This window comes from Lethenteron reissneri, chromosome 16 (assembly GCF_015708825.2).
Source record: "Lethenteron reissneri isolate LAM-NWPU_2019-01 chromosome 16, ASM1570882v1, whole genome shotgun sequence".
NCBI lineage: Eukaryota > Metazoa > Chordata > Hyperoartia > Petromyzontiformes > Petromyzontidae > Lethenteron > Lethenteron reissneri.
In genome coordinates, this window is record NC_083794.1 from 768,715 (window position 1) to 796,481 (window position 27,767).

Consider the following 27,767-nt stretch of genomic DNA (forward strand, 5'->3'; position numbering starts at 1 on the left):
CTTGTGCCAGGCCAAGTGCACCTTGAGGCCACGTGAAGTGTCGAACGCCCGCTGGCAGGAGGTCACGGGGCAGACCCAGGTGCCACGGGTCGACTGACCGAGATGACCGAGATGACTGGCTGATGCACCACCTGTGCCCCCTACTGTGCCAACTTGCTGTGCTTTAGCCACCTGGCGCTCCGCTCGTTGTTGTGAGCGTCGCTCCTCCGCCCTCCGTTGTTGTTGGAGGGCGACTGCCTCCAACTGCCCAGTAGCGTCCTTCACGAGCCTCCTCCACTGAGGCCGATCTTGACACCGCTGGTACCAGTCATCGGCAAGTCCACTCAGCTCCACGTCCTCCTGTACCACATCACTCCATCTCTTCTCCAGCCCGTGCCGCGCCCGTCTAGCCCCCTCGATCCGGCCGAACAAAAGCTGTTTAGGCATGCGGTGGCTGGGCATGCGGGCTACATGACCCAGCCAACGCAGCCTTGCCTGCCGGAGGAGCTCACTGATGGGACTTTGCCCAGATCTTTCAAGGATTTGTGAGCTCCTCACACAATCCAGCCTGGTTAAACCCAGGATGGATCGTAGGCAGGCCAGCCTAAATGTTTCCAACCGGCGAAGATGCTCCACCAGGGGAGTCCACGTCTCGCAAGCGTAGAGAAGGGAGGGAATGACCGTGGCCGAGAAGACCTGAAGCTTCGTGCGGAGCGACAGACCAGGTAGCTTCCACACAGCGTTACGCAACCGATGAAAAGATATTGCCGCTCCACTGATTCGGAGTGAGACCTCTGCTGATAAACTGGAGCCGGTCATAAGCACACTGCCCAGGTATGGGAAACTCTCCACTCTCTCCACAACTGCCCCATCACCAATTGGGAGTTGTGGGGGTGGAGTGTCTGATGGTACAAAATACCCAGGCAGGTGCTTAGTTTTGGTGGGGCTGATGGTAAGGCCCCACCTCTTAGTGGCACGCTCCAGTCTCAGCAGCAGCGTCTCCAACTCCTCTTCTGAATGAGCAGCTATTACCAAATCATCGGCATACATAACGTGGTTGACCAATAGGGAGCCATCCCTTGATCGCACCCGGGCGTCGATCAGCCTCCCATTATATCTGTACCAAATGGAAATTCCCCCGGTACAGCTATTGAAGGCTTCACGAACTACGCGGTCAAAATAGATGTTAAATAATGTGGGAGCCAGAGGACATCCCTGTCGCACCCCAAGGTTTACAGGGAAAGGCTCCGACTCCCGGCCACGTAGTTTTACCCGGGCCCACTCACCATCATGAAGGTCCTTAATGATCGTGAGCAGAGGGTCAGGGACTCCGAAAGCACGAAGAACAACCCAGAGCCCAGTCCTACTGATGGTATCATAGGCCTTGACCAGGTCAATAAAGCAGAGATGTAGGTCTTTTTGGAATTCCCTACACCTCTGCTGTAGCAGACGGACAGAAAATATGGCATCTGTGCAGGACCGCCCTTTCCTGAAACCGCATTGGGGTTCCGCAAGCCTCTCCTCAGCGTGCCTAGCAAGGCGATGTTGAATAATCCTTGCCAGGACCTTACCCGGCACACTGAGGAGTGAGATGCCCCTGTAGTTGTTACAGTCGGTACGGTCCCCCTTCTTAAAGAGGGGGACCACCAGGGCATCCTTCCAGTCCTGCGGAACCCGTCCAGTGGTCCAGACTGTTGTTATGATGTCATATAGGGCAGTCTGTGCACAAACGCCACCCTCCCTCAGCATTTCGCTTGGGAGATCATCTCTGCCCGGTGCCTTCCCTGGTCTCAGACTCCGGATCGCCCTCAGTACTTCCTCAACAGCTGGCACCTCAGCCAGCCACTCACAGGGGGTGACCTGATAATTGGTTCTTTACCCTTCTATCTGGCAACAAAACTGACACCTTTTTGCAAGGAGTCATGTTTGCATAGACCGCAATACCTGCAGTCATAATACAAACAAAAGAACATAACTCTGATAATGTGCACATTATCAGAGTTATGTTCTTTTGTTTGTATTATGACTGCAGGTATTGCGGTCTATGCAAACATGACTCCTTGCAAAAAGGTGTCAGTTTTGTTGCCAGATAGAAGGGTAAAGAACCAATTATCATATTTTTACTGGCAAATGAGGTCCCCATAGTTTAGGGGGTGACCTCTTCCAATATTTGAGGCACCGCAGCCTCAGCAGGGTTATCACCACTTTGTGCCATGATGTTTTCCTGGCTGAGATAATTTCCCTCCCCCAGGACCTCACAGAAATGCTCAGCAAATCTGCAAACCTGTTCCTGGGGGTCGGAGATTGGATCACCGTTTCTTCCTCTAATGATGGTAATAGGTGTGGCGCTGCAGGTTACTTTTTTGATGGAGTTAATATACATACATCGATCCACACACATGGAAACACATCGACTTACACACAACACATATGGACTCACGCACACACAATCGACTCACACACACACATGGACCTACACACACACACACAAAGAAATGGACTTACACACTTACATTGAGCCACGCAGACACATTGACTAACACACACACATCGACTGACATACACATATTGACTCACAAACATCGACTCTCACACACACACACATCGACGCAGACACGCACATCGACTCGCACGCACACATGGACTTAAGAAACACATTATTAGTCATAAATTTACCAACTTAATTTATAAATATTAGTTGTCTACACACACACATTGTCTGACATACACATATAGACTAACGCACACACACATCGACTTGCACACACACACATGGACGTACCCACACACTAACATCGTCGCAGACACGGAAATGGACTCGCACGCACACAAGGACTTAGACACAATCATTATTATATTAATATTAACCAAGGTAATTTTAAATATTAGTTGTCTACACAAAAACATTATTTTAATATATCCAAGGTGAAAATTTAAATAGTTATTTAAATAATAGTTTTAATAATAGGTTTCTATCTACATGAGTTTAGCGAAAGCAAGAAAATTGCACTTAAATAATATTGCCATGGTGAGGCCTAGTCCCAGGTAGAGCCCCCGGCCTTGCCGAGATTGCCCAACCGGCCAAGGTGGCACCTTGGCAGACTGGGGGCTGCGCCGCTACCCGCCCCCACCACCCACAATCTCACCGCCAGCTCTGCAGTAATATCTATGGCCTATACCAGTAGCAACTACCGACTCTATAGTAACTGCAAACATCGGGGTGGGGGGGGAGAGAAGAGGATATCACACTATGAAGAATTTACCTCAGCGTTTTGGGTATTTTTATTGCATGTTTAACACGAAAGAAAATTTCCCCCTCACCACCACCAAATGCATGTGACTTGGTAGGTGCCCTTCCCCCCCACCAAACGTGTCTGAGTTGGTATGGGCGAGCATGCGCTATTTAATAAATAAACGAAAACAGTACTAAATGGCTAAATAGAGTACTTTAAAGTTGACGAATGGGAAAACGGAATAGCGCTGGCTCACCACGGGGCTTACGGCGTGGTACCTGGCTACTTTTTTCAACGTATACCCCACGGTTTTCGAGCCAAATCCTTCGCAAGTGTGCGTCCATACACACACAGACAGACAGACAAAAAATAACATTCATATATAAGAATAATACTGTCCAGTAGGAGCAGGTCAGAACGTATTGATACGCACCAGCTGCCGAGTACACCAATATTGAACAGTACTAAACATCCGTATGTACAATGTGTGAATGTGAGTGTGACCTGCATAGGCTTGGAGCACATCTGGGTAAGAACTTCTCTCCTCGGAGCAGCAAGCCTGTCCCCTGCCAGACTTTCGTTCAAACTGACCTGAGGAGGGGGGGGGGGGGTTGTTCCAAAAATCACACCACTGTAAATATGACTAAACTATGTGTTAAAAGTATTGCAATATTCAAATACACCAAACATTGGTGTCCATTTGAAAATACTGTACTAGAAGAATGCAGCCACAACATTTATCCCAAGCTAAACTCAGTATATTTAATTTGATCGTCTAATTGCATTGGGTCATCTGCTTGGGTTTTCTTCCTGTATTTTCATTATGACGTTTGCTTACCAAGGAAAGCTTTGCTGGTCTCACTCTGTTTTAGAAGGGTCCTGTGAGGTTTCCGCAGTAGGGGGAGATGTTGCTATATGTAATTCCAATTGAGCAATTTGCAGGATATTTTTCAGCATTGGGATATTTGGCCAACAGTTGCATTGTATTTTTGTTTGTATTGAGCATTAATGTTTTACTTCTTTTGTTTGTGACCATCAGTCCATTCCTCCCAGCCTGCCAGCAAAAATATTATGATATTGAGCGCTGTCTCTCTCCACATGTCTCTTGCATTTTCTGATCCATATCGCAATATATCTTAATTTATCGCTTTGTCTCCGTTACTATCGGTGTTGGCATTCCTCTGTCCCTTCTTCTCCATTCACTGTATCTCACCCATTTCCCTCCGCCTATCTCTCTCTGTTTCTCTCTCACCCTCACTCTCCTTATTCCCACCTCTCCCTTTCCCAGCTCAATTTCTCTTGCCGCTCCCTAATCCTCTCTCCCACTGCTTGTCACGTTCCCTCGCCGTCCCCTTTCTCGTTTACTTTTCTTTCCTCTCCTTTTCATGACCTTTCACTCTCTCCCTGCCCCTCTCCTTTCTGTCCTTTCCTCCCTCCTATATCTCCCTCAACCAGATTTCATATGCTTCATAGAAAGGTACTTTTGTCAATGTAATTTATAATGACATGCAATTTAAAGTTAATCCAAGAGATTTGTAAGTATTCTGTGTAATATGAGGAAATCCACTTTGCATTGAATAATAGTGCTCGAGTTGTATACATTGAGACTCCCTGCTGAGCTGAAGTCAAGCTGGAGGCCCAGCTCTGTGCAGAATTCGCGCAGGGCCTGGATGAGGTTACTTTGTGGAGGAGGGTGGCGCCGTAGCAGCGCTTGTTTTGGGAACGCTCCGTAAATCTTGTGAGCTACTGCCATGTTGGCGAGCAGCATGAATTCCTCCACAAGCCTAGAGTGAAAAGTGAAAACGTATTATGTCGTTCCCATGTATTGCATTTACCCACATCTAAAATAAGATTCTGGCCCTCAAACATAGGTGGCATGCAGAGGAATAAATAAAAGTATGGAAGGTAAGGGAAAGTAAGTTGGAAGCAAAAAACAAAACATGCAAAAAAGCATTGCCAATTTAATTTCGGACCAAATTTTTTATTTATTTCTGAAACATGTTAGAGGTATCACAGTGGAATGGGTAACCAAGAATCGTCAACTGAGGGGAAACTTAAAAGCCAGAAATGTCTCATTGTGACCTCGCATGGGAAATGGGATGTGCAGAGCTTGACTGAGCCACAGCTGAGGAATTTTGCGAGAGGAAGTGATGGCAACGGTGTGACATATATAAACCGTCCTTGGCCTTTAAGGAAACTTGGTCTTGAACATTTAAATCAACCCAAAATCTTGATTACAGTTTAATGAACTATATATACTTGGAAATACAAATTTCCCAAAAATGGTCATTTGTAAAAAAACTTCAAAGATTGTTTAGTCTTAAAATTATATGTGCAGGAAATTAATTAAAATCCTAATGATATGCTATTATAACAACTTATCCAGCCTCTCTCAGTCCAATTAATGTGTACAAGTTGTGATAACAGTTGATAGATTTAATATCCAAGTCCATGTTTAAATGCATTTTAAAGCAATCGTTTGTTACAAAACAGACTAAATATATGTCTGTTATCTGCATACATTTCTAAATAATGGTGAAATTCAGCAAACACTTACTTGTTGCTGTCTCTGTAACTATACACATAACATCCTTGAGGCATTCCCGTGTTGCGATCCAAGGTGAAGGATAATTTAACCTAAAACATAAAATGTATTGTCAGTAATTTTTTTACCTGAAAAAAAAACACAAATCCTCGCAAGTAGTTTGGAAAACTTAAGAGAAGGGAAAGACGAGTGGTGGCACACCAAGGGTTTCAAAATATGCTCTGCTAATTTGTATACCTAATTACTTGGGTGTCATATACAGACATCTTTCCATAATACAGGTTTTCTGATTTAGATAACGTAAATAAATGTGTCGTTAAACCCGCCACCACCCGACAGCCAATTTAGTAAGGTTTGTCATGTAAACAGAACAACCCAATTTGTTACTAGTACAGCACACCGGTGTGTTGGAGAGCAAAGCCACAACATTTACAATCTGAGTAAGACGTTTTGCCATTATTACAACCAGCTTAATCAGGTTACAGCAAGATTTGTGGATAAATCCTCCTATTTCGTTCCTTAAATAGAGGGGTAGATGTGATGGTATCACTTGTGAGCCGTTCAAGACCAAAGCCTACGTGTTAAACTGACGGACATCTTAACAGACTAGAATATTCAAGACATAAGTCAAGACGATGGCAAGTGATGTGTTACATAGAAAATATATTTCTGATTTGATAACCCAAATATTTCAGGTTGTAATATTGTTCAAAAGTAGTCTTAAGATGTCACATATTCAATGGCATATTATATATAACCTTTAATGGCCCGGCTCCTGGGCCTCACCAGCACAGGGCTCCAATGGCTCCGCCTGGCCCTAGGCCTCATCAGCCAGCCACCTGTACCCAACCTCTTTGGCCCCAGTTTTCCCCAAACCCATTTCTAACGTCCGACTGCTGCCCTGGAGCTCACTGGTCTCAGGTCGCCTCTCTCATCTTCTCCCTTGTGGCTTGGCTCTCATTCCCCCCCCCCCCCCCATCTGCCGCACTCCTCCTTCGTCAGTGTTGTCTTCACTCGAACACTTCACATTGAGATGCTGCTGCTTTTAAAAACATAATAAAAATAAACGACAATGTTTACATAGACACTGGATTTGGGAATTTCAAGTAATTGTCACCTGATTCAAGCACAGGGCTCCATCCTGAAAGCGCTGTTTTCGCAGCTCCTGTGCAATGGAATGCAAATCTTGTACAGCGCGCTTAACGTCACTCAGCTGGTGTCGCCCTGAGATAGGCGGGCACTCTCCATCACTTGGCACCCATCCTGGGTCATCGATCATGTTTTGAGCATGGTCGTAGCTCAGCTTTACACACGAACGTATCACGGTCCGGCCAAACCACTCATCGATAATCTGAAAAGAGAAGTCCACAGAAATTAGACTGATGACTCGGTTGCTTTAAACACGCAATTGATCACACAAAGTGCAATGTTCCTGCTTCATTCTACTTACACAAGAACTGGTAAGAGATAACAATGGGGTTTCCATCGAGGATGAGTTTAATGTACTAGAGAGCACAGGCAAGGTTGGGTGGTGGGTGCCATTAGGTTGGGTAGAGAATGGAATTCCCCATGGCTAGATCTTTGTAGAATGCTTGCATGTGACATCAACAGCGTGGGGCGTTTAGAAGCTAGCTCTTTTGGCAGTTGAGAGAGACTGTTGTAGTTGTTCTTACTGTTGCTGAAAGGCTGTGTTTATTATTTGCTCCTGATGTTGTTGAATAAAGACGTATTTATTTTTACGAGACCATCCCAAGGGTGATCGCCATAGATTACATGATTAGTAACGTGCCGAGGAAGAAAAAAGAAACAACAATATGAAGAATAGCATTTGAGGGGTGATGCGGATAGGCCTCGCGAAGACAGGCATCAAAACGGTTGCACAGCAGGTGTATTCTGCATTCATTCGGTGCTGCCAGTCTCATTAATTTTCTCATTATTTTAAATTTACTATTCACATTCCTAGAGAAACTAAATTATGACAGAAGATGCCATTGGTTTGTCCGGCTCTCATCTGACAGCTGGACACCTCTGTCTAACAATACTTCTCAGAGGGTGGATGGCATCATCTAGTGAGCACGGTGCTGTGATGGCACAGTGCACCCAAGATAAAAGTTACACCGTCGTGTGCTCTTGACAAAATTTATTACACACACACAGAGGACTTGAGGACATTAAACAAACAAGTCAGCAGCACCTTCCCTTGTGGCGACAGGGTCCAAATCACAGAGAAGGCCAAGCGGTCCTGGTCAGGGTTCAGGCTGCACAGCTCCTCACACAGCAAGCGGGGCAGCATTGGGATAACCTGTGACAATACAAAAATATTATTTATCACCGACCAACTTCTCATTCAATTTGCAATGTAAGTATAAACGTGCATCATGTCTATTCTCCTATAATGCGGTAGCTGTGTTTCTGAAAAACACCGCGTTATGGAAAAATGCGTTATAATAAATAATATATAATATAGGGTAAAACACAGTCCACAATAACACATGAGATGCGTACGTAGGCTGAACAAAGACTGCGGCTCGTGGGTAGCATCTCGAAGCATTCAGCAGCATCCCACCTTGCGCGATGCCACGCTGAGGTCGCTGTACAACCGCTTCTTCCTACTGGCGTGGCGGATTTCTCTTCACTCAATCGCGTTATATACAATTTACATCCACGTTATAAAAAATGTGTTCCCTAATACATTAATCGCGTTATATACAATTCGCGTTATAAAACGACACGTTTTAGCAGAACAGACTGTACGCAAATTCTCCCCTTACCACCCCAAAACTTTTCCCACTAACTTTTGTTCCTCTTCACTCACCTTCCCTTCCCCTTACACAAAGTCTGTGCTCCCATTCGAAGTCCCTACGCTAGTGGCGTGGCGAGCCCATTCCTCTCCCTCAGCCCGTGTGAGCGCTGCGTTTCAGGCTTCTGCCCAACCTAATTTCTGTGCCCTCTTTTCTTTTTATTGCTCGTGCTTCATACTGGGGTCTTGTAAAAACAAAACCGACAATGTTGCTCATAGTATAGTTGAAATATTCAGTCGTGTCAATATGTAAGGCCTAAATCAAATGTTACGCCAATGATATATGCAACAGACTGCTTGTCTCAAAATTGGATAGAGTGAAACCGCGTTCTATCTAATGTCTCACTTGACAAACATCATTAAAATTTTCACTGAATAGGAGCTGCCTCACAATGTTTTCTTCCAAACAGCTCTGACCACTCACTATACCTACAACCCACCTCTCATTTGGGAGATGAGTGGGGTGAGATGTGCAAGACAAGTGGAGAGAGGGCTGGGGATGCATGGAGAGGTGGAGAAGGGCGCAGCGAGGGAGATGTGGAGTGGGAAAAGTAGAGACGGTGCCAAGGGGTCCACTCGTCGGGTCGGAGGGATGGCACGCGGTGTTCACACGAGGTGGAGTGATCACACGCAGTGTTCACACGAGGTGGAGTGATCACACGCAGTGTTCACACGCGGTGGAGTGATCACACGCAGTGTTCACACGCGGTGGAGTGATCACACGGGGTGGAGTGATCACACGCAGTGTTCACACGGGGTGGAGTGGTCACACACGGTGTTCACACGGGGTGGAGTGATCATATGCAGTGTTCACACGAGGTGGAGTGATCACACGTGGTGTTCACACGAGGTGATCACACGCGGTGTTCACACGGGGTGGAGTGATCACACGAGGTGTTCACACGGGGTGGAGTGTTCACACGGGGTGGAGTGATCACATGAGGTGGAATGATCACACGAGGTGTTCACACGGGGTGGAGTGATCACACGGGGTGGAGTGGTCACACACAGTGTTCACACGGGGTGGAGTGATCATACGCAGTGATCACACGGGGTGGAGTGGTCACACGTGGTGTTCACACGGGGTGGAGTGATTACACACAGTGTTCACACGGGGTGGAGTGATCATACGCAGTGATCACACGGGGTGGAGTGGTCACACGTGGTGTTCACACGGGGTGGAGTGATCACACACAGTGTTCACACGGGGTGGAGTGATCATACGCAGTGTTCACACGGGGTGGAGTGATCACACACAGTGTTCACACGGGGTGGAGTGATCGCACGTGGTGTTCACACGGGGTGGAGTGATCATACGCAGTGATCACATGGGGTGGAGTGGTCACACGTGGTGTTCACACGGGGTGGAGTGATCACACACAGTGTTCACACGGGGTGGAGTGATCACACACAGTGTTCACACGGGGTGGAGTGATCACACACAGTGTTCACACGGGGTGGAGTGATCGCACGTGGTGTTCACACGCGGTGGAGTGATCGCACGTGGTGTTCACATGGGGTGGAGTGGTCACACACAGTGTTCACACGGGGTGGAGTGATCACACGTGGTGTTCACACGGGGTGGAGTGATCACACGCGGTGTTCACACGGGGTGGAGTGATCACACGCGGTGTTCACACGGGGTGGAGTGATCACACACAGTGTTCACACGGGGTGGAGTGATCACACACAGTGTTCACACGAGGTGGAGTGATCACACGCAGTGATCACACGCGGTGTTCACACGAGGTGTTCACACGGGGTGGAGTGATCACACGGGGTGGAGTGATCACACGAGGTGTTCACACGGGGTGGAGTGTTCACACGGGGTGGAGTGATCACACGAGGTGTTCACACGAGGTGGAGTGATCACACGGGGTGGAGTGATCACACACAGTGTTCACACGAGGTGGAGTGATCACACGCAGTGTTCACACGAGGTGGAGTGATCACACGCAGTGTTCACACGAGGTGGAGTGAACACACGCAGTGTTCACACGGGGTGGAGTGATCACACGCAGTGTTCACACGAGGTGGAGTGATCACACGAGGTGGAGTGTTCACACGAGGTGGAGTGATCACACGCAGTGTTCACACGAGGTGGAGTGATCACACGCAGTGTTCACACGAGGTGGAGTGATCACACGCAGTGTTCACACGGGGTGGAGTGATCACACGGGGTGGAGTGATCACATGAGGTGTTCACACGGGGTGGAGTGATCACACGCAGTGTTCACACGAGGTGGAGTGATCACACGCAGTGTTCACACGAGGTGGAGTGATCACACGCAGTGTTCACACGAGGTGGAGTGATCACACGCAGTGTTCACACGAGGTGGAGTGTTCACACGGGGTGGAGTGATCACACGAGGTGTTCACACGGGGTGGAGTGTTCACACGGGGTGGAGTGATCACATGAGGTGGAGTGATCACACGAGGTGTTCACACGAGGTGGAGTGATCACACGGTGTGGAGTGATCACACGCAGTGTTCACACGAGGTGGAGTGATCACACGCAGTGTTCACACGAGGTGGAGTGATCACACGAGGTGTTCACACGAGGTGGAGTGATCACACGCAGTGTTCACACGAGGTGGAGTGATCACACGCAGTGTTCACACGAGGTGGAGTGATCACACGCAGTGTTCACACGAGGTGGAGTGATCACACGCAGTGTTCACATGAGGTGGAGTGTTCACACGAGGTGTTCACATGAGGTGGAGTGTTCACACGAGGTGGAGTGTTCACATGGGGTGGAGTGATCACATGAGGTGTTCACACGGGGTGGAGTGATCACACGCAGTGTTCACACGGGGTGGAGTGATCACACGCAGTGTTCACACGGGGTGGAGTGATCATACGCAGTGTTCACACGAGGTGGAGTGATCACACGAGGTGTTCACACGAAGTGGAGTGATCACACGCAGTGTTCACACGGGGTGGAGTGATCACACGAGGTGTTCACACGGGGTGGAGTGATCACACGCAGTGTTCACACGGGGTGGAGTGATCACACGAGGTGGAGTGATCACACGCGGTGTTCACACGGGGTGATCACACGAGGTGGAGTGATCACACGCGGTGTTCACACGGGGTGTTCACACGGGGTGGAGTGATCACACGCAGTGTTCACACGAGGTGTTCACACAGGGTGGAGTGTTCACACGGGATGGAGTGTTCACACGGGGTGGAGTGATTACACACGGTGTTCACACCGGGTATTCACACACGGCGCAGACAGTATTCACACATGGCGGACTGTTCACATGCGCTGTTCTAGAACCTTCTGGACGAGGTAGACGGAGGTGGCTCGATCGGCTGCCATCAAGTCCAAGGCCGTGCCTTCTTTCACAAAGAAGCTCACGTCCGCAATGTGGACTCCCACCCTTAGGTGACCTGCATGAAACACAAGGATTCACATCCCACTACGGCCGGGTGGCAGTGCTGTGGTAAGATTTGTGCTTTACAGTATGAGGGCTCTGGGTTATATTACTGACTCAGGCACTTTACTGTGTGCAGTTTATATGCTTTCCCCGTTTCCTCTGGATTCTGTGGTTTCCTCCCATAGCTAAAAAAATGTAAATTGTAACTGGTCTTGGCCAAACAACCCAATGCGAAAACATTACCTGCAATTGACTCAACTGGGATTACACAGCAACATCATACGCTTACTAAAATAACAACGACAAACCCCCCTCTCTTTGGTGTGGTAGATAAGAAAAGTTAACAATGGGAGTCATCTGCAGTAGCTGCTAAAGGGGTCTCTGTACAGCGTGGGGTTGCGGTACCACTATGATGAAAAGGCAGAGGAGCCTCCTGTAAGCCAATGGTAACCACAAGATGACAGTGGAACCCTCAGTAATTACAGCCACAGCAGAGTAGAGATTGAGCCTCCAGGACATCAGGGACATCAACAATATGAAAAGAGCTCGTACTGGCCGGTAATCCACCAGTCAAACACCACGAAACGCATGGTTCCCAACCATTCTGGACCTATGCACCACTGATAAGCCTGACTAAATTTTCATGGACCATTATGCACCAATAACATATAAAAATAAATCACATGAAAGATTTAAAATGCAATTTCAGAACTCTAAAAAGTAATTTTCTGTTGATTTATCGAAATCATTGGGCAATGGGTAGTAAAAAAATGGTGTTTTGTGATAAAAGCAAATGGTGGAATAAACAGTTTTCACATGATATTTTATATTCCCAAGGAATGAACAAAATAAATCAACTGTGAATTAATTTATTCATAAAATCTATTGCAAATGAAATTGCACGTTAATTTCAATCTTCATAAAGTTGCCCTTCATGAAGTTGTTTTAATGGATGTGTCTTGAATGAATGAATTAATGATGAAGCCCTAAAGAAAATCTGTGGAGACACGTGGAATTAACAGCCATTCCATAAACTTCAACGAAATGTTAAGTTGTCATTTATGAAATACCAGCCTGCAGAATGTTCGAGGATGTTCTAAATATAAAAATGGGAATACAGCTTAAGAAACATGACAATCACATGGAAATAACAGAATATTTCGATTTAAAGCTTTGGTGACTGCAGGGATTCATCTTCTTGGTTCTTTCGGTAAAGTCACGTAGAAGGGAAGTAATAAAATAATAAAAATAAAACATAATAAAACAATTCTCACGACGTTTCGGCCACAACGCAAGCAGCCGTCCTCAGGTGAAAACCAGGTCCGTCGAGGCGACAGAGTCTGAATGAAACAGCACACGAGCTTGGAGCATATATATAAGCTGGGCGCATTGACAAAGGAATTTGCGTATCAAAAGGAATTTAGCATATTTATGGGAAATCACATTCCTGCATTTCCCATAAATATGCTAATATGCTAAATTCCTTTTGATACGCAAATTCCTTTGTCAATGCGCCCAGCTTATATATATGCTCCAAGCTCGTGTGCTGTTTCATTCAGACTCTGTCGCCTCGATGGACCTGGTTTTCACCTGAGGACGGCTGCTTGCGTTGTGGCCGAAACGTCGTGAGAATTGTTTTATTATGTTTTATTTTCATTATTTTATTACTTCCCTTCTACGTGACTTTACCGAAAGAACCAAGAAGATAACAGAATATATTTGATTACTTAAATGATTTTTTTAAAATTAATGACGAAATGAGAAAACCAATATTTCAGATGTGTGACCCGCCCTGACAGCTGATCGTGCAAAGATGAAAAAGCGAGAGGATGGTGCCCGAGACTCCCGGTGAGGTAATGTGCATTTCCACCCACACCAGCAGTGTGCACAAAACTCCACCCCCCTGCAGATGGCCGTGGGGGAGCATACACGGAGCCATAGGAGCAGCCAGCCAGCTGGCTCAGCGGCAGAGTGAGCGGCTCGATATCGGAAGGATGCGAGCTCAAATCCTGGATGGGAGGTTGACTCAGCCCATCATCTCTCCACGATCAATAAAGTAGATACCACTTTTTGGGGAAGTCAACAGTGGTCATCCTATGGAAAGGCTTGTCCCTGACATAATTACGTGGAGTTTGCGCTACTACCTCAGGGCTGCAAACAGGAGATGAGCACTACCTTAATGCTCATTTGAAAAGGAAATCGGTTTTCAGAAGAGGTGTCAACAAAATAGATAGAAAGTATTATTTTTCACAAAGTGGTTGTTGCCTAAAACATTAAGCGTATTGGAACTGTTGCAGATGCTAAGATTGTTTGATTTCATTAAAAAAATTGTATTGGTGCATGGTGGTCCATGAAGGATGTTTGAGGGTTGACAGTGACAGGTTGGGGGACACCTGCCAAATATTGTTACTAAATCAAAAACAAAAGCCAAATTGTACTTCAAACAAAAAGATTATAAGAGTTTCCCACATTTACAAGCGTTTACCATTTGGAAGACGTTCGCAAGAGAGGGCATCATCCAGATCACGGGCAGTCGCTGGGTCAATGGAGAATATACACAGCTCTCTAACCAGGGTGAGACAACGCAGTACAGTTAGGATATGCATACACATCCATGTTTATACGTCTATACCAAAGAATATATTCAAAAGTAAAAGTAACGTAAAAAAAACTAAAATATGATTGGTAATAGATTTTTGGGTTAGATCACATAATGATCTGACAAAGTCGTCAATGTTATTGTCTCCTTTTTCAGCAAATCTGTGTTAGTAATTTCTGTAAAAATTTGTATGCTTCTGTAGTGACTGGGAATGTCACTGTGTGGTGCCGGAGGTATACTGTTGTGTGTACACCCCGGACACGGGGTGTAATACCAGCCCTAGTGGGGGCTTGGGTGAGCGCTGGTTAAGCGCGGTGGCACCACGCACACACAGCATGCGGTGCGGGCTCCTGTTGAGATAGCGAGAGAGTGTCAGCCAGCTAGGGTTACGTTGTGGGCATAATACTCTGGCTGACCTGGGGACACGTGACCGGATGACACTGGAGGGGGGCCACCGGTGGAGGGGGCCAATGGGTGGTCACATGGTCCGAGAATAACTCTCGAGAGCCTTCGGGCAAGGGCGAGAGAGATCGAGGTGGGTGGGGCGAGAGGCAGAGCCAGCCCCAGCCTGGCCCGATATAAGGGGGGCTCTGGGAGGGGCTCGGAGTTCGAACTGTTGGAGAGGCAGGAGATCCACGTCAAGCTTGAAGAAGCCTCCAGCCACACGGTCCAGGACCCAGCTTGTGGTCCGGACCCGGGATAGTGAAAACGTGTCTAGTTCCACCGTAGCGTGGTTAGTTGGGTGGTCACCACCCAAGCGTATGTTGTGTTAATAGCCCTGGAGTATGTTGTGTTAATGGTTAATAAAAGTGTTGCTCCCTAAGACGTCTGCGACTCAGTTGGACTCACTACACTTCCATATCTCTAATCCAATTGGTTAAGGACATCTTCCAATGTTTCTGTTAATAGCCTGAGTGGGAACGTACCTTCTAGCCTGACCTCTTATTATTTATTTTTTCTTCCTTGCTCTGTGTAACCTCGGTGTAAGCTGTGCCATCTATAAATGGTTTAGATCATTTGTATAATTTTATTATGGCCTTGGATTTTGAGCTTGAATGACTGCTTCAATGTCCATTGAATACCATTCCTTTTCATCGTCTACAAAGTTCAGGCATAATGGTTTGCTATTAACTTGTTTTTATTTTTCTAGATCCTGATCTTATGTTAGATCGTATAAAAGACCTGTCTGCAAATATAACTGAAACACATGGTAAGTTGGCCACTGAATTGTCCATTATTTGGTTTCCCATGACCTTCAAGAGCAATTTACATGTGCGACAGAAAGGTAATGTATCCTGGAGTAGGAATTGGTTTGCTGTAGATATCTGCATAACACTCCTTGGGTGTTTTGTGCCTGTCTATTCACTCTTAACCACATGGAGACACTGGTATTCATAAACAAATGGTTGAAGTGGACATACAGTTCTGCCTGAAAACTGTGATCATAAGTTTCGTGAAAGGTATTACCTATCCCTACATTTGCTGTGCATGCTTGCATGCAGAATGTGCATATCTCTAATCAATGCCAGGAAGCGAGTCAAGCAATTTGAAAACTTTAAAATACATTTTACTGATGAGCCTAAGAGCAGAAGAGCAAGAAGGCAAGTGACCTCCACCATTTTAGATAGGAAATGTTTCAGAACGGCACGAGGTGGTGGCAGGACAGATGTCGGCAGAGAACTCCATGGCAACCTGGACCAACTGCAATAGTAAGTTCAGCAATAATGACATGAAGAAGTGATGTCCTCATGCCAAATCATCAGGTAGGGTGTCTAATGTCACCGTGTTGAGGATAACATAGCAGTGTATTTGGTACATTCATCAGAGTAAACATCTCTGCATTGGGAATGAACCCCCATTTTGTACAATGTAATTTTTTTACGTTTCGTTTTTCCTTTTGTCACGTTTTCACTTAATAACAATGCCTAAAAGTAATTCGGTGTTGTAACACAACACAGCCTTACCAGTTGAACAGAGTACATGATAATCCTGTAACATTTCCGTGTGTGGGGGTGTCGGGAACTGTGAACAGGCTGTTGGAACACCTGAGGTCCTTTCTCCTGGCCAGCTCCTCTGCTGAGATGGTCCAGGGCAGATTTTGTGGAAGATTTTGAAGAGTTTCATCAGGGAACTCGGAGAAATCAATGCCATATTCGATGAGCATCCCCTCCGTCTCAGGTTCTATATCACCAGCCTCGCCCAGACTCTTTGCCAGAGATCTGTCACACAAACAATAGGGAACGTGCATGCTTGGCTCGTCGGGTAAGTGACTGGACAATATTTGGCATGAGTAGTCAAACAGTGACATTATACAATGCAACACAAGCAATAAGTAACGACACCAAGTCAATCATGGGCCTGATAAATTAATTGGTATTTTATGTGGCATATTATGCTCTGATAATATATATATTGCCTTTGAAACTGGTCTATACCAGTGACAGCCTTCTTTAGGGCATAGTCTCACCAGTGTTAGCCCAGAGAATGCCAAGAGGCAAACAGTACAACAACGATGCACTTTCAGGGCATTTATAGCTTGGGGTGAGCAGCTACAAAATGGAACCTTTTTTGCCAGTATCAAAAGGTTTTACCCTTTCTGCAATATAACACGTCTTAAGATTTTCAAACACCAAATAGAAACCTTTTGCAAGAAACAAAAGCATTTTTTGTTTGTATGTTCACCACAAGTACATGCAGACATGATTCCTTGCAAAAGGTTTATATTTGGTGTTTGAACATCTTAACACCTGTTTTATTACCAAAAACAATAAAACCTATTCGTATTTTTTCATATTCTTCATAGAGCAATAAAATAGATACATATTCAAGTAAACATTCTGATAACCCATAATAGAGATATTTTGGGTTAGATCGCATAAATATAAATGTGCCGTTTGTCAAGTAGAGTAAACCCACATTTACAACTCGAGTATGACTTTTGCTGGTAATTACAACCAGCCTCATCAGACAACAGCCACAACTGTGATAAAATCTTCCTGTTTCAGTAATTAACTTTTTAGTAATTTTTGTAATTTGTGCATCTATTCATATCTTAAATTGTACACACACTTTTGATTTAAAGCTTTCGTGACTGCAGGGATTCATATTCTTGGTTCTTTCGGTAAAGTCACGTAGAAGAAATCCACAGCAAATGATTTCACACCTGATAATGATTGCTTGTGTTGCAGTCGAAACGTCGTGAGAATTTTTTTTTAATATGTTTTTTATTTTATTATTTCCCTTCTACGTGACTTTACCGAAAGAACCAAGAATACGTACACATACTGTGATTGCCCGCATCGCATGCAATGCTACCGTTTTTGGCTTTGTTGCTCTAGTGCAGAATATCACCCCAAAACATTTTAGCATGCAGCAGATAAGTGTTTGTATGTTTTGAGCATACCCTCGTGGAATCTTGGTATCCTCGGGCCATTCTGTTATGCGGGCCACAAACAAGGTGTTCACAAAGTCACCAGGTCGGGCCAGGAATTCGGGCGGGCACTCAGACTGGGGAATGTGAATCCTGGGCACGCGGTGGTCAAGGGGGGAAAAGAGGATGAAGGGGCCGGGGCCTTTAGGTGATGCCACTGTGCCTTGGCCGCAGCTCGGGGCCCGGAGATGGCCTGTGGCTGCCCTTGAGTGTTTCTTCTCCAGAATGTAAACCACCTGCAAAGAAGGAAAGACGCATTCACGGTGCAGTCTCGTCATAATCGCATCTGCGGTATTATCTGACATGGATAAATTCATTGCCTTGTATTGTCATTGTGGAAAGTTGAGGATTTGGAATTCTAGTCAAATCAAAGTGTTCATCTCTACTGGTGACCCAGATCCACCAGTGCACATGTAAATTATACCAGCCAATCATAAATATGTAATCCCTGTTCATTGTTGTACTGATATATAAAATAAAAACATACGTTACATGTTGAAATGGAGAAGTTCTAACATCGGAAGTGAATTCTTACACCAGGATATTGACTCCACCACCAAGGAAGAAATTAATATTTTTTAAAGGTCCTCTATTTATATAGCTTGATATTACTCAGGTTTCCACAAAGAAAGTGGCATCGAAAACTCATTTCTTGAGAACTGCTTTTGTATTTAGTTTGTTGTCCTTCCCCGACACCTCCGATTAATGCGGTTGGCTACGTACGGTGTGAAAGAAGTTAAAAATACATACATTTTCAGACATTTGTACAACATAAAACTAAATGATAATTTACAGCCCTTTGTCAATTCACTGCTGCATAAAGGCCTCCCAATGCCATGTTGATCATGGGGATTGTTGGACCTTACTTCACAATGCTGGTCAAGAATCAAACTCATGTTGTCAGGTTCACAGCTACCAATCCACAACAACCACCATTCGCCACTAAGTGGCGGTGACGTGACCACGACACTTGTGCTAGGCTAGGTGCACCTTGAGGCCACGTGAAGTGTCGAATGCCCACTGGCAGGATGTCACGGGGCAGACCCAGGTGCCACGGGTCAACTGACTGAGATGACTGGCTGATGCACCACCTGTGCCCCCGACTGTGCCAACTTGCTGTGCTTTAGCCACTCGGCGCTCCGCTCGTTGTTGTGAGCGTCGCTCCTCTGACCTCCGTTGTTGTTGGAGGGCGACTGCCTCCAACTGCCCAGCAGCGTCTTTCACGAGCCTCCTCCACAGAGGCCGATCTTGACACCGCTGGTACAAGTCATTGGCAAGTCCACTCAGCTCCACATCCTCCTGTGCCACATGACTCCATCTCTTCTCTAGCCCGTGCCGTGCCCGTTTAGCCCCCTCTATCCGGCCAAACAAAAGCTATTTAGGCATACGGTGACTGGGCATGCGGGCTACCTGACCCAGCCAATGCAGCCTTGCCTGCCGGAGGAGCTCACCGATGGGACTTTGCCCAAATCTTTCAAAGATTTGTGAGCTCCTCACACAATCCAGCCTGGTTAAACCCAGGATGGATCGTAGGCAGGCCAGCCTATATGTTTCTAATCGGCGAAGATGCTCCATTTGGGGGGTCCACGTTTCGCAAGCATAGAGAAGGGAGGGAATGACTGTGGCCGAGAAGACTTGAAGCTTCGTGCGGAGCGACAGACCAGGTAGCTTCCACACAGCGTTATGCAACCGATGAAAAAATAATGTCGCTCGACTGATTCTGAGTGAGACCCTCTGCTGTCAAACCGGAGCCGGTCATGAGCACACTGCCCAGGTATGGGAAACTCTCCACTCTCTCCACAACCGATTGGGAGTTGTGGGGGTGGAGTGCCCGATGGTACAAAATACCCAGGCAGGTGCTTAGTTTTGGTGGGGCTGATGGAAAGGCCCCACCCTCTTAGTGTCATGCTCCAGTTTCAGCAGCAGCGCCTCCAACTCCTCCTCTGAGTGAGCGGCAATTACCAGATTATCGGCATACATCACATGGTTGACCAATAGGGAGCCATCCCTTGACTGCACCCGGGCATCGATCAGCCTCCCATTGTATCTGTACCAGATGGAAATTCCTCTGGTACAGCCATCAAAGGCTTCACGAACTACGTGGTCAAAAAGATGCTAAATGTTGGAATCAGAGGACATCCCTGTCGCACACCAAGGTGAACAGGGAATGGCTCCGACTCCCAGCCACGTAGTTTTACCCGGGCCCGGTCACCATCATGAAGGTCCTTAATGATCGTGGGCAGAGGGTCAGGGACTCCGAAAGCACGAAGAACAACCCAGAGCCCAGGCCTACTGATGGTATCATAGGCCTTGACCAGGTCAATACAGCAGAGATGTAGGTCTGGTTGGAATTCCCTACACCTCTGCTGTAGCAAACGGACAGAGAATATGGCATCTGTGCAGGACCGCCCTTTCCTGAAACCACATTTAGGCTCTGCAAGCCTCTCCTCAGCGTGCCTGGCAAGGAAATGTTGAATAATCCTTACCAGGACCTTTCCCAGCACACTGAGGAACGAGATGCCCCTGTAGTTGTTACAGTCTGTGCGGTCCCCCTTCTTAAAGAGGGGGACCACAAGGGATCCTTCCAATCCTGCGGAACCCGTCCAGTAGTCCAGACTATTGTTATGATGTCATGAAGGGCAGTCTGTGCACAAACGCCACCCTCCCTCAGCATTTCGCTTGAGAGATCATCTCTGCCTGGTGCCTTTCCTGGTCTCAGACTCTGGATCACCTTCAGTACTTCCTCAACAGATGGCACTCAGCCAGCCACTAACAGGGGATGACTTCTTCCTCCAATATTTGAGGCACCGCAGCCTCAGCAGGGTCATCCCCACTTTGTCCCACGATGTTTTCCATGTCAAGGAATTTCCCCTCCCCTAGGACCTCAAGGAAATGCTCAGCAAATCTGCAAACCTGTTCCTGGGGGTCGAAGATTGGATCACCGTTTTTCCCCCTTATAATGGTAATAGGTGTGGCGCTGCTGGTTACTGTTTTGATGGAGTTAAATAGGGATTTGTGATCGCGGGCCATTGAGGAAGACTCCATCTCCTCAGCAACCCGAGACCACCACATATCTTTGCAGCGCCTCACGGCTCTCTGAACCTTCGAGCGAAGGCTGCGGTAAGCCTCCTCATTCTCTGACATGGGATGCTGCAGACGATTAGAGTGGGCCAATCGCTTTTTCTCAGCCAACTTGAACACCACCTCTGTCAGCCAGGGTCTCTGGGGAGGTCTGGACCACGTACCCAAAGCAGTCATTGCAACTTCCTGAGTCACAGTCCTAAACCTTACCCATTTACCCTCGACATCTGGAGGAGTGGGGGACGATGCCAACCCCAGCCACATGCGATGATGAAATTCTAGCTTGCAACTTTCATCAGCTAGCTGAGACCAGGCCACCTTAGATTTGAATGGGGTCCTGGGTGTACACCCACCACCGGAGTGGAAAAATGGGAGGCACATCTTACAGATGACAAATCGATGGTCAGAGGGCAGATCAGCTCCACGGTAGGTCCTGGTGTCAAGGACATGGGCCCGCATCCGCTGTTCCGTCACTATGTAGTCCAGCAGATATTCTTGCTTGGATCCGGCATGCATCCATGATGTTGTGTGGATGCGCTGATGCTGGAACAGCGTATTGGTAATTAAAAGCCCATGGGCTGCACAAAAATCTAGCAGCCTCCTACCATTGTTATTGAGCTGATCTGGCCCATGCCTTCCAATCACTCCAGACCAGGTGCCAGCATCATGACCAACTCGGGCATTGAAGTCACCCAACAAGATGACTCTATTCCGAGGGGCCACTTTAGCTAGCACCTGTGACAAGAGGTCATAGAAGGCATCTGACTCATCGGCCTTGCCTGCATCCCTCCACGGATGTTCGTCTTCGGTGGGGGCATAAGTAACCACGACCACCACTCCTCGCGTCCGGTTGATTAGAAGGCGAGCCCAAAGTAGCCTGGGGCTAACAGCTTCCAATACTTCACTGCCACACTCCCACACCCCCTTCATTATTTTGTTCAGAAGAAGAACCACTCCCTGTTGTTTGGTAGTCTCCTGCCCCGAGTCGAGGACTGTCCACCCTTCAATGTGGCAGGAGCCAGAGCCGGTCCATGGTAGGACCAATACCTACCATGTTTAAACACGGTAGGACCAATACCTCGGCCGTGGCTGATCATTGTTTTAATGCTGTGGGCACACACGAAATTGATTGTTCAAAGATGAAGGTACACTGCAAACCCACTGGCTATCAGCAAAGATTAGTTCATGAAGCCATCCAGATCTATAAACACATACACAATTTAAACCAAGAAGATGGGTACAAACTGAGCAATCATTGGAAGGATGTTATTAACCAGTTTAATTCATAACTGGCTGTGATGTTTCCATCCTACCTACCGATGTTAGTAGTTATTTTCACCTCTCTAGTGTTACATTAACAGGTTAAATGTCTTTACATTAACAGGTTAAACGTCTCACTAACACAGCCACCATTTCGTTTTCCTCTGTGGCGGTGGCTCTACGATCTTACATTGACATGCTAACCTCTCACAATACAATAGCCACCTCCGCAGCTTCGTCTTCGTGGAGGTAGCTCTCCGATTTACCCAATCTTACATTTACATGCAAATGTCATCACTAGCCCCACCCACGTCGCGTATGGCCCTTGGGCCTCACCCATCTCAAACCTTTATAACATCCTGCCTCAGCAGCTCTCCTGCTATTTTTTCACCTGGTGATGATTGCTTGTCTTGTGATCGAAACGTCGTGATATTTTTTATGATTTTTTTCTATCTATGTGGCTTTACCAAAAGACCCAATGAATATTAATTCCTGCAGTCGCGAAAGCTTTAAGTCAAGAAATAATGAATCTCAGTAAATGTGAATGGATGGATTCTCAAATAAAAAGGTGAAGAGATGAAGAGGATGTTTTATGCATAACAGCTACAAACACCCTAGTGCTGTAGATCTGACATAGGACACGAAGTGAATGTGCAATGCAGGGAAGCACCTTTGCAGTCTTCTGGAGGCAGTTATCAGGCAGTGGGGTATGGCTCCTCGTAACGCTCATAACTGCAGCTCCGCAATGTGGACAAAAGCAACAGGAGTCAATTAAAATTGCTTTAAGAAGGCCGTTACAAACAATAAGACTTCATCTCTGATATTTTGACGAAAACATGTAAAGCATAAAGCCTTTAATAGAATCCATTTTACATTGCGAGACAATTACTTCTCCAAGAATGTGTGCCTTTTAGGCAGTGCTGCCCCTGTTAGGGAGTCAACACCTATCACCATAATCATCATCAGCCATGGCCAGTCCACTCCTGGATGGAGGTCTCCCAAAGCCGCTATCACCTCTCACGATCCTGTGACGTAACAAACCACCTCGCGCCTGAACACAAACTGATTTCATTGCTCCATCTTTTAATTTAACACCCTGGCTGTCATCCACACAATGTGTCTAAAGCACCCAAAGAGCCAAATAACTACAACAGCTTCAATGTTGTGACACGACTATCCAGTTCAGATAGAGCCCACTTCCTGAGTGTTCATTGATTCCACTAATCCACAATCCAAATACACATCTGGGACTCTGTACACTGTTACCCCTGTAACACTTTGATCAGATGACATCACCCACATTCTATACCATTGAGAAGGGTTCCAGAGTTGTGCTGACATGGCGCCTCACCCCCCCAACCCACCCTCAAACCAAGCTGGTGCGTATCCCGTGTAAATGCAAGAGAGGAGGGTGATACAAGAGTGAGGGAGACAGAGGACGGGAGTGAGAAAGAGGAGAGAGGTGAGGGAGGAATGGAGAGGGGCTGGGAGGGTGAAAAGAGGCATGAAACATAAAGGAAAGAGTAAAATGGAAAGAAGACAGTGAGGGAATGTGAGAAGCAGTGGGAGAGAGAATTAGGGGCAGGCAAGGGAGAGGTGGGAATTAGGAGAGCGAGGGTGAGAGAGAAACAGGGAGTGAGATCGGGGGAGGGAAGTGGGTAAGAGGGTGGATGAAGGATACAGAAGGCGGGAGAAGAAAAATAGTGCACAGAGGAATAGAGAAAATAGATAAAAAGAGCCAGAGACAGAAATCTAGAAATATTGCAATGTAGAGTTTAAAGAAGTTGAGAGCAGGATGGAGAGACAGGGCTCTATGCCAGCATAAATGTTTTGCAAGTGGCTGGGAGGGACGGATAAGCGGTCGCGTCCAAAGGACGTGCGCGTTGATAGTTTAAAAAAACCTTATATTTGCAGAGACAGATATGTGAAGGAGGCATATTATCAGCTTAATTATTTAGAAGACAACTGCTCTTTAACAAAAAATGTTGCTGGAATGTATAATGGGTTGTTTTCACACTTTTTGCTGCCAATCACCCTTTGCTGGAGCATGGGCTTTTGTATTCAATTCAATTGCGACTGTGGGATATATTAGACTGAAGGCCATGATCCCCTTCCTGTAGTTGAAACATCTTTTTTTATTATAATTGCGTAAACGTGTATTAATGGAGTTGAACAAACATCCCAGTATAGGATCATTGAGCTTGGGAAATTGTTGGCACTGTATCTGGCTGCCTTGGAACTCGATTCTCTGACCTACAATTTGCATGAATGACACTAAACATAAACATTACTATTATTAGTATTTAAATATAGGCTGTTGTACCTTAATGTGTTGTCACAACATGCACTGCATATGCAGAATTCATTGTGTACATGTGTTTATGAAATGTATACAAATTTACCCTGTTTATCAGAAACAGCGAGCTTTTCCACTGAAGCTAAAACCTTGCAATGTTGCTCATCGTGACTTTCAGCACCATCGATTCCTCCGAGTTCCGCACAGCTCCCGGTAGCTGCCATATCTAAGGCAGGCCCAAGCAACGATGGATTTGAAATATTCTCCATATCCGGGACATCAAAGACCCTTGTGACCTTCTGAAAAAAAGACATCATAATAATGAACACAATTTCTAATGTGCACATATTTCAGAATTGGATGCATTATTTTGATTCAGAACTTGAAGGCACAGCCATCAGATTTTTTAGAATTATCCAACGTAGGTCATAATAATAATTTAGATTTGACAGGCGCATTACATCCTTAGATCCATCCCAATGCGCCGTGTACGTAAAGCAGGAAATAAACAAAACCAGGGTAAGTGGCCAGATCTAGGGGTAATGTCAATTTAAAGAGGTGAGTTTTCCAGACAGACTTAAATAGCGCAAACAACTATGAATGTCTTATTACCAAAGGCAAAGCATTTCATAGTCTAGGAGCTGCACTGGCAAAAGCATGATCATCCCAGGAACAAAGCCGTGACCTCGGAGTACTTGAAAAAGATGACACGAAGATCTCAGGGACCTCGTTGGAGAGTAGTAACGGATCAGTTCTTGAAATATTGTGGGGATAATCAATTGAGAGCCCTGTAGGTCAGCAGCTGGATCTTATAGTCCATTCAATACTTGACTGGTAGCCAATGTAGAGACAAGAGAGCAGGTGTGATGTGCTCTCGAAACAGTGTGAACATAAGTTCTCTAGCAGCTGCATTATGAACAAGCTGGAGTTTACCCAGCACCTTACTCGGAAGGAGCTGGAGTCAAGCTGAAGCCAGAGAGTAAAACCTCTCCAAGCCAGACTGAGGACAGCCGTTCCAGTTACGGGGAATGTCTGGCAGAATTAAATCAATTCATTCATGCAATGTTATATTTAAACGACAATTACAGGTATTAAACACCGAACACATTTAAACAACACTCAGTACCTGCTTAACAATTAACTAAATATTTGTAGTTTTGAAGCTTTCGTGACTGCAGGAATCCATACTCTTTGGTTCTTTCGGTAAAGTCACGAAGATAGAAAAAATAATAGATCACAACGTTTCGATCGCCACACAAGCAATCGTCTTCAGGTGGGAGAGAGAAACAGGCTGCTGAAACAAGTCCTTATATATAGAGCCGAGAGGGTGGGAGGGAGGCGCTTGCCGCATCGGGCAAGAGGGTGGGGGCTAGAGATTGTGCCTAAGCGATTCCGAAATCTAAAAATGGAACCGAGATGGGGGGAAAGGGGGGGGGTTGTGGTTGATGCACCTCCACAATGACGAAGAGCTGAGGAGGTGGCCATTGTATTGTTAGAGATTAGCATGTCAATGTAAACGAACCAACGCAACGGTGGCTGTGCTAGTGAGACGTCCAGCTCGTTAGAAAACGAGGGAAACAAAACGAGGGACAACACCACATCGAAGGAAGGAGAGAGACACACACCGAGAGGCACACCCACACACAGAGACACACACAACAACAACCGCCATTCGCCACTAAGTGGCGGTGACGTCACCACAACGCTTGTGCCAGGCCACAAAGATCAAAGATCCCCCGTATAGCCTTAACAGACTGTAGGGGCAAGTGCTGTTAGCGAGCACCTATGAAGGCCGGAACGGTACACGAGGGGGTGGGTGGCCAGCACCACGCCCGACCGCCTTTGTCTACCTAGCGGCGATGTTTACACACCGCACCAGGTACTCATTTGAGGCCGAGTCGACCTAGGGGAGGCCCAGGACCGGTTCAGATAATCGTCACTGGTGTTTGCCGTGAGCGGGAATCGAACCCGGGTCGCCAGGTTCGTAGTGCAGCGTGCTAACCGCTACACTACCGCTCCCCACCAGGCCACACACACAGACACACACACAGAGAGAGGCACACACAGAGACACAGAGAGAGACACACACAGAGACACAGAGAGAGACACACCTAGAGAGACACACACAGAGACACACGCAGAAAGACACACCCACACACACACATTTCTCGAGGACCCTGAGGCGAGCAAGGAATATTATGGCCGACTCCTCCCACCCTGGACACTCTCTGTTCCAGCTACTCCCCTCCGGCAGAAGGCTGCGGTCCATCAGGACCAAAACCTCACGCCACAAAAACAGTTTCTTCCCATCCGCTGCTGGCCTCTTCAACAAGGCCAAGGGCTCACACTGACTTTAACACTTTATCTGCACAATGACACCTTGCCATATTTGCACTATGTTACCCTATTTGTATTTTTATATTGTATATTATAGGTATTTTATATTTAGTTTTATTAAATTTTTTTACATACTTTAGCCCCTTTGTATTAGTTAGACTTTACCTTTAGTATACCTTTAGTATAGTTAGACTTGTACACCACTTATTTAAGATTCAAGATTCCTATATGTTGAATGTATGCACCATGCCAAAATAAATTCCTTGTCCATGCAAACTTTCATGGTGAATAAAACCCTTTCCGATTCTGATAGAGAGACACGCACACACAAAGTGGCACAGAGAGAGACACACACATACACACAAAGAGACATAAGAGAGAGGGACATACAGGGAGACTCTCAATTTCGATAGATTCTCTAATTAGTCTTGGCCAGTAGTAACTAGTTTTGCACAGAACTTCAACATTAGCAAAATCAATTGAGTGTCCTTGTTGGCACGCGTGTTTTGCCACTACCGACAGTAGCATTTGGGAGTACTTAATATTTATTTGGTGTTCTTTTACTCTCCTGCTGATCATTCATCCTGTTTGCCCAACATAGCATTGGTCTCAAAAACATACTGTATGTTTTAATAAGAGTACTCCAGAAGCAGTATTGAAGAGATTAAGCGAGTACCTTCCATTGTTCTCTTGGGTAAACCTGAACCACCACCACGTCACCATTCAGAGCTCGGTTCCTGTTCTCCATCCCATCCACAAAGATGTCACCGGTTCCATCCTAAAAACAATATCGGTAAAATTTCACTTTGCAACTCGGTCTCCTG

General features: G+C 46.3%; 1 protein-coding gene across 5 annotated transcripts in view; it reads right to left on the reverse strand.

Moving 5' to 3' along the window:
• The window catches only part of DIS3L2 (DIS3 like 3'-5' exoribonuclease 2), a 64,929-nt gene that overhangs the window by 16,340 nt on the left and 20,822 nt on the right, over nt 1-27,767 (reverse strand). For 3 of the 5 annotated variants that reach the window (XM_061552148.1, XM_061552149.1, XM_061552150.1), the window contains exons 5-16: nt 27,620-27,721; nt 24,713-24,905; nt 22,981-23,048; nt 17,943-18,205; nt 16,585-16,758; nt 14,426-14,505; nt 11,841-11,953; nt 7,952-8,059; nt 6,875-7,108; nt 5,770-5,849; nt 4,813-4,996; nt 3,717-3,803 (exon numbers count right to left, since the gene is read on the reverse strand). In XM_061552148.1, the coding sequence (XP_061408132.1) occupies nt 3,717-3,803; nt 4,813-4,996; nt 5,770-5,849; nt 6,875-7,108; nt 7,952-8,059; nt 11,841-11,953; nt 14,426-14,505; nt 16,585-16,758; nt 17,943-18,205; nt 22,981-23,048; nt 24,713-24,905; nt 27,620-27,721 (1,686 nt within the window). The remainder of the gene's footprint in view (nt 1-3,716; nt 3,804-4,812; nt 4,997-5,769; nt 5,850-6,874; nt 7,109-7,951; nt 8,060-11,840; nt 11,954-14,425; nt 14,506-16,584; nt 16,759-17,942; nt 18,206-22,980; nt 23,049-24,712; nt 24,906-27,619; nt 27,722-27,767) is intronic. The other 2 variants (XM_061552151.1, XM_061552152.1) reach the window with 2 other exon arrangements.